The following is a 14,918-nucleotide window of genomic DNA, read 5'->3' on the forward strand; positions in this document are numbered from 1 at the left end:
AAATAATGGGTATTGTATTCCAATCTGTGTTTACATGTATATATATATATCTATATATTTTTTTCACAATAAATACATGTCATTATGAAAAACAATGCATAGTAAAAACAAAACAATATTCTAATATTAATTTGACTTCAATGTTATTTGTATTCACCTTGCATTCATCTGCTACCATGATATGCGACCCTGTGTATATCGCCTCGTCGTGTATTTATTCCTTGTGTTATTATTTTTCACTTTTTTGCTTTACATTTTATTCTGCATTGCTGGGAAGGGCCCGTAAAAAAAAGCACAGCTCCTTGAAATAGCTTGTTCGGAGTTCTTTCACTGCTTGGATGGATTGTACTGATTAAAGATAACATAGAAAATCTCTAAAACACTGGTGAATAAAAAGATGAGGCATTATCAATGGTGAAGGACAATGATAAATAGTGATGGGACAGAAGGGAAGGGAGAGAGACAGAGAAAGAGAAGGAAATACAAAGTAGTGAAGGCGGAGAAGGAGGAGGAGGAGGAGGAGGAGGAGGAGGAGGAGGAGAGAGAGGGAAAGAGAGAGAACGAGAGACAGACACAGAACGCAGAGAGAAAGAGTGTGACAATGAAGTAGCGAAGGAGGCGGAGGAGGAGGAGGAGGAGAAGGAGGAGGAGGAGGAGGAGAGAGAGGGAAAGACAAAGTAGTGAAGGCGGAGAAGGAGGAGAGAGAGGGAAAGAGAGAGAACGAGAGACAGACACAGAACGCAGGAGGAGGAGGAGAAGGAGGAGAGAGAGGGAAAGAGAGAGAACGAGAGACAGACACAGAACGCAGAGAGAAAGAGTGTGACAATGAAGTAGCGAAGGAGGCGGAGGAGGAGGAGGAGGAGGAGGAGGAGGAGGAGGAGGAGAAATGAAATGACTTACTGTGTGTTGAGGTGCTGAAGTCCTTAGGGATGCTGTAGCGGCCATAGCCAGCCACGGTGCGAGCCCGGACCTGGACCACGTAGGGAGTGGCAGCCCGCAATCCCTCCACACGGACTGAGCTGTGCTGGGCTGTCACCGTGTGAGACATGGCCTGGCCCTGTGGAACACATCAATCAATCACATGTATTTATGAAGCCCTTTTAATATCAGCAGTTGTCACATGCTTTTACAGGAACACAGCTTAGACCAGTGGTATTCAAAGTCGGGGGTCCCCAGAAATTCTGGCGGAAAAAACAGGCTCCCCTGAATTAGACTTGTTGGATTCTAGCTGGAAATATACTTATTCATGTTACCATACTACAACTTACTGATTACTTTATATGTATAAGGAATGTATATATTAGGGGTCAAGGAAATGTCAAGAGGAACTTGGTATGTGGGAAGTTACTGACTGAGAAAAGGGGAAATGCAGAAAGTTATTGTGGAAAAGAGAAACAGTCTAGTTTCAGTTCCTGATAGGGCAGGCCAGTTCCTGTGGAACCAGGAACATGAGGGATGTGGAACTCAACTTGAGATAAGGGCAACAGATGAAGAGAGAAGACACTGCTGGAAGGGGGGCCACAGGGGCCCACCCTGAAGACCATCTGATTATAGTAGGGCATGGTTGCGTTGTCTAGCGATTACGATTCGGCACTCTCACCGCCATGGCCCGGGTTCAATTCCCTTTTTTAATTTTTTTTTATTTATTTCACCTTTATTTAACCAGGTAGGCTAGTTGAGAACAAGTTCTCATTTGCAACTGCGACCTGGCCAGTTGCAAATTCCCTGTCAGGAAACGACTTACGATAGGGCTCCCGAGTCGCGCAGCGGTCTAAGGGGTCAGTTTGTTATATCTGGAGTACTTCTCCTGTCCTATTCGGTGTCCTGTGTGAATTTAAGTGTGCTCTCTCTAATTCTCTCTTTCTCTCTTTCTTTCTCTCTCTCGGAGGACCTGAGCCCTAGGACCATGCCTCAGGACTACCTGACATGATGACTCCTTGCTGTCCCCAGTCCACCTGGCCGTGCTGCTGCTCCAGTTTCAACTGTTCTGCCTTATTATTATTGGACCATGCTGGTCATTTATGAACATTTGAACATCTTGGCCATGTTCTGTTATAATCTCCACCTGGCACAGCCAGAAGAGGACTGGCCACCCCACATAGCCTGGTTCCTCTCTAGGTTTCTTCCTAGGTTTTGGCCTTTCTAGGGAGTTTTTCCTAGCCACCGTGCTTCTACACCTGCATTGCTTGCTGTTTGGGGTTTTAGGTTGGGTTTCTGTACAGCACTTTGAGATATCAGCTGATGTACGAAGGGCTATATAAATAAATTTGATTTGATTTAAGGCAAGAGGGTTACTACAGTCCCTGGTTTGAATCCAGGCTGTATCACATCTGGCCGTGATTGGGAGTCCCATAGGGCAGCGCACAATTGGCTCGGGTTTGGCCGGGATAGGCAGTCATTGTAAATAATAATTTGTTCTTAACAGACTTGCCTAGTTAAATACAACAACAACAACAACAAAACTTGTCCTATCTCACACACACACACATTTCCACGCCCATGAGGGTCCTATCTCTCACACACACACATTTCCACGCCCATGAGGGTCCTATCTCACACACACACACATTTCCACGCCCATGAGGGTCCTATCTCACACACACACACACATTTCCACGCCCATGAGGGTCCTATCTCACACACACACACACACACACACACACTTCCACGCCCATGAGGGTCCTATCTCACACACACACACACACACACATTTCCACGCCCATGAGGGTCCTATCTCACACACACACACACACATTTCCACGCCCATGAGGGTCCTATCTCACACACACACACACACACACACATTTCCACGCCCATGAGGGTCCTATCTCACACACACACACACATTTCCACGCCCATGAGGGCCCTATCTCACACACACACACACACACACACACACACACACACACACACACACACATTTCCACGCCCATGACATTTACATTTACATTTAAGTCATTTAGCAGACGCTCTTATCCAGAGCGACTTACAAATTGGTGCGTTCACCTTAAGACATCCAGTGGAACAGCCACTTTACAATAGTGCATCTAAATCTTTTAAGGGGGGTGAGAAGGATTACTTTATCCTATCCTAGGTATTCCTGAAAGAGGTGGGGTTTCAGGTGTCTCCGGAAGGTGGTGATTGACTCCGCTGTCCTGGCGTCGTGAGGGAGTTTGTTCCACCATTGGGGGGCCAGAGCAGCGAACAGTTTTGACTGGGCTGCGCGGGAACTGTACTTCCTCAGTGGTAGGGAGGCGAGCAGGCCAGAGGTGGATGAACGCAGTGCCCTTGTTTGGGTGTAGGGCCTGATCAGAGCCTGGAGGTACTGAGGTGCCGTTCCCCTCACAGCTCCGTAGGCAAGCACCATGGTCTTGTAGCGGATGCGAGCTTCAACTGGAAGCCAGTGGAGAGAGCGGAGGAGCGGGGTGACGTGAGAGAACTTGGGAAGGTTGAACACCAGACGGGCTGCGGCGTTCTGGATGAGTTGTAGGGGTTTAATGGCACAGACAGGGAGCCCAGCCAACAGCGAGTTGCAGTAATCCAGACGGGAGATGACAAGTGCCTGGATTAGGACCTGCGCCGCTTCCTGTGTGAGGCAGGGTCGTACTCTGCGGATGTTGTAGAGCATGAACCTACAGGAACGGGCCACCGCCTTGATGTTATTTGAGAACGACAGGGTGTTGTCCAGGATCACGCCAAGGTTCTTAGCGCTCTGGGAGGAGGACACAATGGAGTTGTCAACCGTGATGGCGAGATCATGGAACGGACAGTCCTTCCCCGGGAGGAAGAGCAGCTCCGTCTTGCCGAGGTTCAGCTTGAGGTGGTGATCCGTCATCCACACTGATATGTCTGCCAGACATGCAGAGATGCGATTCGCCACCTGGTCATCAGAAGGGGGAAAGGAGAAGATTAATTGTGTGTCGTCTGCATAGCAATGATAGGAGAGACCATGTGAGGTTATGACAGAGCCAAGTGACTTGGTGTATAGCGAGAATAGGAGAGGGCCTAGAACAGAGCCCTGGGGGACACCAGTGGTGAGAGCACGTGGTGAGGAGACAGATTCTCGCCACGCCACCTGGTAGGAGCGACCTGTCAGGTAGGACGCAATCCAAGCGTGGGCCGCGCCGGAGATGCCCAACTCGGAGAGGGTGGAGAGGAGGATCTGATGGTTCACAGTATCGAAGGCAGCCGATAGGTCTAGAAGGATGAGAGCAGAAGAGAGAGAGTTAGCTTTAGCAGTGCGGAGCGCCTCCGTGATACAGAGAAGAGCAGTCTCAGTTGAATGACTAGTCTTGAAACCTGACTGATTTGGATCAAGAATGTCATTCTGAGAGAGATAGCGGGAGAGCTGGCCAAGGACGGCACGTTCAAGAGTTTTGGAGAGAAAAGAAAGAAGGGATACTGGTCTGTAGTTGTTGACATCGGAGGGATCGAGTGTAGGTTTTTTCAGAAGGGGTGCAACTCTCGCTCTCTTGAAGACGGAAGGGACGTAGCCAGCGGTCAGGGATGAGTTGATGAGCGAGGTGAGGTAAGGGAGAAGGTCTCTGGAAATGGTCTGGAGAAGAGAGGAGGGGATAGGGTCAAGCGGGCAGGTTGTTGGGCGGCCGGCCGTCACAAGACGCGAGATTTCATCTGGAGAGAGAGGGGAGAAAGAGGTCAGAGCACAGGGTAGGGCAGTGTGAGCAGAACCAGCGGTGTCGTTTGACTTAGCAAACGAGGATCGGATGTCGTCGACCTTCTTTTCAAAATGGTTGACGAAGTCATCTGCAGAGAGGGAGGAGGGGGGGAGGAGGATTCAGGAGGGAGGAGAAGGTGGCAAAGAGCTTTCTAGGGTTAGAGGCAGATGCTTGGAATTTAGAGTGGTAGAAAGTGGCTTTAGCAGCAGAGACAGAAGAGGAAAATGTAGAGAGGAGGGAGTGAAAGGATGCCAGGTCCGCAGGGAGGCGAGTTTTCCTCCATTTCCGCTCGGCTGCCCGGAGCCCTGTTCGGGCAGCCGAGCGGGTCCTATCTCACACACACACACATTTCCACGCCCATGAGGGTCCTATCTCACACACACACGCACATTTCCACGCCCATGAGGGTCCTATCTCACACACACACACACACACACACTTCCACGCCCATGAGGGTCCTATCTCACACACACACACACACACACATTTCCACGCCCATGAGGGTCCTATCTCACACACACACACACACACACACATTTCCACGCCCATGAGGGCCCTATCTCACACACACACACACACACACACACACACACACACACACACACACATTTCCACGCCCATGAGGGTCCTATCTCACACACACACACACACACACACACACATTTCCACGCCCATGAGGGTCCTATCTCACACACACACACACATGTCCACGCCCATGAGGGTCCTATCTCACACACACACACACATTTCCACACCCATGAGGGTCCTATCTCACACACACACACACACACACACACACATTTCCACACCCATGAGGGTCCTATCTCACACACACACACATTTCCACACCCATGAGGGTCCTATCTCACACACACACACACACACACACACACACACACACACACACATTTCCACGCCCATGACATTTACATTTACATTTAAGTAATTTAGCAGACGCTCTTATCCAGAGCGACTTACAAATTGGTGCGTTCACCTTAAGACATCCAGTGGAACAGCCACTTTACAATAGTGCATCTAAATCTTTTAAGGGGGGGTGAGAAGGATTACTTTATCCTATCCTAGGTATTCCTGAAAGAGGTGGGGTTTCAGGTGTCTCCGGAAGGTGGTGATTGACTCCGCTGTCCTGGCGTCGTGAGGGAGTTTGTTCCACCATTGGGGGGCCAGAGCAGCGAACAGTTTTGACTGGGCTGCGCGGGAACTGTACTTCCTCAGTGGTAGGGAGGCGAGCAGGCCAGAGGTGGATGAACGCAGTGCCCTTGTTTGGGTGTAGGGCCTGATCAGAGCCTGGAGGTACTGAGGTGCCGTTCCCCTCACAGCTCCGTAGGCAAGCACCATGGTCTTGTAGCGGATGCGAGCTTCAACTGGAAGCCAGTGGAGAGAGCGGAGGAGCGGGGTGACGTGAGAGAACTTGGGAAGGTTGAACACCAGACGGGCTGCGGCGTTCTGGATGAGTTGTAGGGGTTTAATGGCACAGACAGGGAGCCCAGCCAACAGCGAGTTGCAGTAATCCAGACGGGAGATGACAAGTGCCTGGATTAGGACCTGCGCCGCTTCCTGTGTGAGGCAGGGTCGTACTCTGCGGATGTTGTAGAGCATGAACCTACAGGAACGGGCCACCGCCTTGATGTTATTTGAGAACGACAGGGTGTTGTCCAGGATCACGCCAAGGTTCTTAGCGCTCTGGGAGGAGGACACAATGGAGTTGTCAACCGTGATGGCGAGATCATGGAACGGACAGTCCTTCCCCGGGAGGAAGAGCAGCTCCGTCTTGCCGAGGTTCAGCTTGAGGTGGTGATCCGTCATCCACACTGATATGTCTGCCAGACATGCAGAGATGCGATTCGCCACCTGGTCATCAGAAGGGGGAAAGGAGAAGATTAATTGTGTGTCGTCTGCATAGCAATGATAGGAGAGACCATGTGAGGTTATGACAGAGCCAAGTGACTTGGTGTATAGCGAGAATAGGAGAGGGCCTAGAACAGAGCCCTGGGGGACACCAGTGGTGAGAGCACGTGGTGAGGAGACAGATTCTCGCCACGCCACCTGGTAGGAGCGACCTGTCAGGTAGGACGCAATCCAAGCGTGGGCCGCGCCGGAGATGCCCAACTCGGAGAGGGTGGAGAGGAGGATCTGATGGTTCACAGTATCGAAGGCAGCCGATAGGTCTAGAAGGATGAGAGCAGAAGAGAGAGAGTTAGCTTTAGCAGTGCGGAGCGCCTCCGTGATACAGAGAAGAGCAGTCTCAGTTGAATGACTAGTCTTGAAACCTGACTGATTTGGATCAAGAATGTCATTCTGAGAGAGATAGCGGGAGAGCTGGCCAAGGACGGCACGTTCAAGAGTTTTGGAGAGAAAAGAAAGAAGGGATACTGGTCTGTAGTTGTTGACATCGGAGGGATCGAGTGTAGGTTTTTTTCAGAAGGGGTGCAACTCTCGCTCTCTTGAAGACGGAAGGGACGTAGCCAGCGGTCAGGGATGAGTTGATGAGCGAGGTGAGGTAAGGGAGAAGGTCTCTGGAAATGGTCTGGAGAAGAGAGGAGGGGATAGGGTCAAGCGGGCAGGTTGTTGGGCGGCCGGCCGTCACAAGACGCGAGATTTCATCTGGAGAGAGAGGGGAGAAAGAGGTCAGAGCACAGGGTAGGGCAGTGTGAGCAGAACCAGCGGTGTCGTTTGACTTAGCAAACGAGGATCGGATGTCGTCGACCTTCTTTTCAAAATGGTTGACGAAGTCATCTGCAGAGAGGGAGGAGGGGGAGGGGGAGGAGGATTCAGGAGGGAGGAGAAGGTGGCAAAGAGCTTTCTAGGGTTAGAGGCAGATGCTTGGAATTTAGAGTGGTAGAAAGTGGCTTTAGCAGCAGAGACAGAAGAGGAAAATGTAGAGAGGAGGGAGTGAAAGGATGCCAGGTCCGCAGGGAGGCGAGTTTTCCTCCATTTCCGCTCGGCTGCCCGGAGCCCTGTTCGGGCAGCCGAGCGGGTCCTATCTCACACACACACATTTCCACGCCCATGAGGGTCCTATCTCACACACACACGCACATTTCCACGCCCATGAGGGTCCTATCTCACACACACACACACACACACACTTCCACGCCCATGAGGGTCCTATCTCACACACACACACACACACACATTTCCACGCCCATGAGGGTCCTATCTCACACACACACACACACACACACATTTCCACGCCCATGAGGGCCCTATCTCACACACACACACACACACACACACACACACACACACACACACACACACACACACACACATTTCCACGCCCATGAGGGTCCTATCTCACACACACACACACACACACACACACACATTTCCACGCCCATGAGGGTCCTATCTCACACACACACACACATGTCCACGCCCATGAGGGTCCTATCTCACACACACACACACATTTCCACACCCATGAGGGTCCTATCTCACACACACACACACACACACACACACATTTCCACACCCATGAGGGTCCTATCTCACACACACACACATTTCCACACCCATGAGGGTCCTATCTCACACACACACACACACACACACATTTCCACGCCCATGAGGGTCCTATCTCACACACACACACACACATTTCCACACCCATGAGGGTCCTATCTCACACACACACACACTTCCACGCCATGAGGGTCCTATCTCACACACACACATTTCCACGCCCATGAGGGTCCTATCTCTCACACACACACACACATTTCCACGCCCATGAGGGTCCTATCTCACACACACACACACATTTCCACGCCCATGAGGGTCCTATCTCACACACACACACACACACACACACACACACACACACACACACACACACACACACACACATTTCCACACCCATGAGGGTCCTATCTCACACACACACACATTTCCACGCCCATGAGGGTCCTATCTCACACACACACACATTTCCACACCCATGAGGGTCCTATCTTACACACACACACACACACACACACACACACACACACACACACACACACACACACACACACATTTCCACGCCCATGAGGGTCCTATCTCACACACACACACACACACACACACACACACACATTTCCACGCCCATGAGGGTCCTATCTCACACACACACACACACACACATTTCCACGCCCATGAGGGTCCTATCTCTCACACACACACACACATTTCCACGCCCATGAGGGTCCTATCTCACACACACACACACATTTCCACGCCCATGAGGGTCCTATCTCACACACACACACATTTCCACACCCATGAGGGTCCTATCTCACACACACACACATTTCCACGCCCATGAGGGTCCTATCTCACACACACACACACACACACACACACACATTTCCACGCCCATGAGGGTCCTATCTCACACACACACACACACACACACACATTTCCACGCCCATGAGGGTCCTATCTCACACACACACACATTTCCACGCCCATGAGGGTCCTATCTCACACACACACACACATTTCCACACCCATGAGGGTCCTATCTCACACACACACACACACACACACATTTCCACACCCATGAGGGTCCTATCTCACACACACACACATTTCCACACCCATGAGGGTCCTATCTCACACACACACACACACACACACACACATTTCCACACCCATGAGGGTCCTATCTCACACACACACACATTTCCACGCCCATGAGGGTCCTATCTCACACACACACACACACACACACACACATTTCCACGCCCATGAGGGTCCTATCTCACACACACACACACATTTCCACACCCGTGAGGGTCCTATCTCACACACACACACACACTTCCACGCCCATGAGGGTCCTATCTCACACACACACATTTCCACGCCCATGAGGGTCCTATCTCTCACACACACACACACATTTCCACGCCCATGAGGGTCCTATCTCACACACACACATTTCCACACCCATGAGGGTCCTATCTCACACACACACACATTTCCACGCCCATGAGGGTCCTATCTCACACACACACACACACACACACACACACACACACACACACATTTCCACGCCCATGAGGGTCCTATCTCACACACACACACACACACACACACACATTTCCACGCCCATGAGGGTCCTATCTCACACACACACACATTTCCACGCCCATGAGGGTCCTATCTCACACACACACACACATTTCCACACCCATGAGGGTCCTATCTCACACACACACACACACACACACACACATTTCCACACCCATGAGGGTCCTATCTCACACACACACACATTTCCACACCCAAGAGGGTCCTATCTCACACACACACACACACACACACACACACACACACATTTCCACACCCATGAGGGTCCTATCTCACACACACACACATTTCCACGCCCATGAGGGTCCTATCTCACACACACACACACACACACACACACACATTTCCACGCCCATGAGGGTCCTATCTCACACACACACACACATTTCCACACCCGTGAGGGTCCTATCTCACACACACACACACACTTCCACGCCCATGAGGGTCCTATCTCACACACACACATTTCCACGCCCATGAGGGTCCTATCTCTCACACACACACACACATTTCCACGCCCATGAGGGTCCTATCTCACACACACACACACATTTCCACGCCCATGAGGGTCCTATCTCACACACACACATTTCCACACCCATGAGGGTCCTATCTCACACACACACACATTTCCACGCCCATGAGGGTCCTATCTCACACACACACACATTTCCACACCCATGAGGGTCCTATCACACACACACACACACACACACACACACACACACACACACACACACACACACACACACACACACACACACACACACACACACACATGTCCATGCCCTATCTCTCACACACACACACATTTCTACGCCCATGAGGGTCCTATCTCTCACACACACACATTTCCACACCCGTGAGGGTCCTATCTCAACACATGACAACAACATGGCAGCATCACAAAATGGTAACAGCACAAAACATGGTACAAACATTATTGGGCACAGACAACAGCACAAAGGCAAGAAGGTAAAGACAACAATACATCACGCGAAGCAGCCACAACTGTCAGGAAGAGGGTCCGTGATTGAGTCTTAGAATGAAGAGATGGAGATAAAACGTTTTTTTTCCAGTTTTTGCAGCTTGTTCCAGTCGCTGCAACTATAAGAGAAGCGACCCAGGGATGTGTGTACTTTGGGGACCTTTAACAGAATGTGACTGGCAGAAAGGGTGTTGTATGTGGAGGATGAGGGCTGCAGTAGATATCTCAGATAGGGATGGGAGTGAGGCCTAAGGGTTTTTTATAAATAAGCATCAACCAGTGGGTCTTGCGACGGGTATACAGAGATGACCAGTTTACAGAGGAGTATAGAGTGCAGTGATGTGTCCAATAAGGAGCATTGGTGGCAAATCTGATGGCCGAATGGTAAAGAACATCTAGCCACTCAAGAGCACCCTTACCTGCCGATCTATAAATTAAGTCTCCCTAATCTAGCATGGGTAGGATGGTCATCTGAATCCGAGTTAGTTTGGCAGCTGTGGTGAACGAGTAGCGATTACGATAGAGGAAACCAAGTCTAGATTTAACTTTAGCCTGCAGCTTTGATATGTCCTGAGAGAAGGACAGTGTACCGTCTAGCCATACTCCCAAGTACTTGAATGAGGTGACTACCTCAAGCTCTAAACCCTCAGAGGTATGAATCACACGGGTGGGGAGAAATGGATTCTTCTTATCAAACCACAATGTTTTGGAGATGTTCAGAACAAGGTTAAGGGCAGAGAAAGCTTGTTGGACTCTAAAGCTTCAAAAACACAGACGCCAGAATTGGTACACTAGAATGACATTCATTTCCAATGAAACACTGTGTTTTGCCTTGCAGCATAGTGTTGCAGAGGCAGTTGCAGTGTGTTCTGTGTGGAGCAGACAGTACGTTGGTGAATGTTGGTGAATGTGAATGTTGAACTTTTGTTGCCCACATCCAGATGATGCTGTGTACTATTTTGCGCAATGACGCTGTCAGTGTGTTCGAAGCATAAGAAAGCTTTGTTGTAGAGCGTTTAACACAAAATCCGGGGCTGTGTATAAGACTGTATCATCTGCATATAAATGGATGAGAGCTTCTTACTGCCTGAGGTATGTTGTTTTTAAAAATACATTTTAAAGAGGTGGATCAGCTTAATATTGCGGAAAGATTGTTGCTTCCATCAATGTAATTGTCTGCATCATTTCCAATCTCCCATATCTTTTTTTTGGTATATATATATATATCTCCATATACATACACTTACATACACATATGCATACATATACACATACCTATATAGATATACATACTTTTTTTTAGAATATACCTTTATTATTCCCCACAAACCCTACCATCCTTCCCCCAAGTGGAGTAAACTAATAAACAATAACACTTAGGCTTCTACCTTCAGTTTATACATACTGTACACATTTTACAGACAATCTATTTTACAATAGTTATATTTAGTTTGTTTTTAGTCCTTCCTCTATTTCTGATGTCCATCCAGTTTGATTTCTATTTGTAACTGTGCTATTTCACAACATTTCTGAACCTATATACATTTTACAGACCCTGTATTTTTTACATTGGTTATCTTGTTATTAGTCCCACCCTTCAGCTCCATTCAACCCCTCCCATCTATCTTTCAACACCATAATTTTGGATTTCTATTTGCCATATATTTTTTCAGCTGTGCTGTGATGCTTCACAAAAGTACTGAACCTTTATATTCTCATAGCTTCTACAGATTGTAAATGAAAGATAAACATTATTGCTAAAATAATTATTATATTATTGATTGATTGACTATGGCTTTTCAAATCACCCAGTATTGCCATCTGCAGCGTTAGTTCTAGGCAAATGTTGCAATTCTTCAGCCATTCCTGGACATGTGACCAAAAACGAGCTACATATGGAAAATACCAAAATAAATGCTTCCTCACATTAAAATCTGCAGAGCTGGGAAGATTGTATCCCCCCCATATATATAACATTCTATTGGTTGCAAGAATTTTGTATAGAAATTTAAATTTAAAAATTTGAAGTTTTGAATCCGGCGTTGTTTTGCGTATCAATTGATAAACCATGTGCCATGGAATGAGTACATTGAAAATCTCTTCCCAACTAGTCTGTCATTTATATGGCACCGCAGTCAGTTTTTTGGTCCTTAAATTAAATTGGTATATATTTATATTTATCAGACCTTTCTTTAACCATTTATGTTCTTTAATACAGGGCCGACATACAAGTTCCATACTTTTTCCCCCTTCTACTTGCCTCTTCCATTTCTGTGGTAATGCTGCAAATAGTTGGTTGTAATTTTGTGTAGAGCAGACATTTCCATATGTCTGTGTTAGCTGCATGTGTGACATAACTCCACCAGTCCTATTTATGATATCATTCACTAAAATTATACCTTTTTTAAATGTATTTTTTAAATTTCTTCCAAAAAATATGTTTTTTTAATCAATTAGTTACTTACTTGAGTTTAACCACAATATTTGTTGTATTATTTGTTCTGTATTTTCAGGTGGATTAAACTGAAATTGCAACCAACGTTCTAAGGCTTGCTTAAAAAAATTATGATATTTTGGAGATTAATTTCCTTTTCAAACAACCGAAAGTGAGCAGTTGTAATCTGAATAAAGGGAAAAGGGCCATTCTTGAACATGGGATGAGACATTCCTACCAGTTTACTAGAGAACCAGTTTGGATTTAAGTATAACTTTTGTATGACTGATGCCTTTAGTGAGAGGTCTAATGCTTTAATATTTAATCATTTCTGCCCTCCGAATTCATAATTGTTATATAAATAGGCCCTTTTAATTTTGTCTGGCTTGCAATTCCAAATAAAATAGAATATTCTTTGTTCGTATAATTTAAAAAGCAGGTCACTATATGTAGGCAAAACCATAAGCAAATAGGTAAACTGTGATGTGACTAAAGAGTTAATCAGGGTGATTTTTCCACAAATAGACAGGTATTTTCCTTACCATGGTAGCAAGATCTTATCTATTTTTGCTAATATTCTATAAAAATGTTTTGGAGTGAGATAATTTCTTTCTTTTGGGATTTGTATACCGAGTATGTTCACATCTCCATCAGACCATTTAGTTGGTAAACTACATAGTAATGTAAAATTTGCATTTTTTTGTGATCCAATACATAATATAGTACACTTATCATAATTTGGTTTTAATCCAGAGAGGATAGCAAAAGTATCTAGATCCTCTATGAGGCCGTGGAGAGATTATAATTGTGATTTTAAAAGAAAACATGAATCAATTGCGTACAATGACACCTTAGTTTTTAAGCCCTGGATTTCTAATCCCTTGATATTATTGTTGGATCTAATTTTAACAGCTAACATTTCGATGGCAATAATAAATAGATATGCCGATAGTGGACAACCTTGTTTTACTCCTCTAGATAGTTTAACATTTTCTGAGTTCTACCCATTATTTACTATTTTACACCTAGGGTTAGTACACATAACTTTAACCCATTTTATAAGAGATTCCCCAAAATTGAAACATTCTAGCCATTTGTATCTAGTCGTACTTTATCAAAAGCCTTTTCAAAATCAGCTATGAAAACCAGGCCTGATGTCCCCGATATTTCATAGTATTCTATTGTTTCCAGTACTTGTCTTATGTATCGCCCATGTAAAAAACCTGTCCGATTAGGATGAATAATATCTGACAATTCTTTTTTAATTCTATGCGCCAAGCATTTAGCTAGGATTTTTGCATCACAACACTGAAGTGTAAGAGGTCTCCAATTGTTTTAATGGACTGGATCTTTATATACAGTGGGGCAAAAAGTATTTAGTCAGCCACCAATTGTGCAAGTTCTCCCACTTAAAAAGATGAGAGAGGCCTGTAATTTTCATCATAGGTACACTTCAAATATGACAGACAAAATTAGAAAAAAAAATCCAGAAAATCCCATTATAGGATTTTTTATGAATTTATTTGCAAATTATGGTGGAAAATAAGTATTTGGTCACCCTCAAACAAGCAAGATTTCTGGCTCTCACAGACCTGTAACTTCTTCTTTAAGAGGCTCTTCTGTCCTCCGCTCGTTACCCGTATTAATGGCACCTGTTTGAACTTGTTATCAGTATAAAAGACACCTGTCCACAACCTTAAACAGTCACACTCCAAACTCCACTATG

At 46.8% G+C, this 14,918-nt stretch overlaps 1 protein-coding gene across 1 annotated transcript in view; it reads right to left on the reverse strand.

The window, feature by feature from the left end:
* LOC115103317 (ephrin type-B receptor 3-like) overlaps positions 1-14,918 on the reverse strand; it is a 78,062-nt gene that overhangs the window by 36,162 nt on the left and 26,982 nt on the right. The window contains exon 7 of the mRNA XM_029624189.2: positions 901-1,057. Coding sequence (XP_029480049.1) covers positions 901-1,057 — 157 coding nt within the window. The remainder of the gene's footprint in view (positions 1-900; positions 1,058-14,918) is intronic.

This window comes from Oncorhynchus nerka, linkage group LG20 (assembly GCF_034236695.1).
Source record: "Oncorhynchus nerka isolate Pitt River linkage group LG20, Oner_Uvic_2.0, whole genome shotgun sequence".
NCBI lineage: Eukaryota > Metazoa > Chordata > Actinopteri > Salmoniformes > Salmonidae > Oncorhynchus > Oncorhynchus nerka.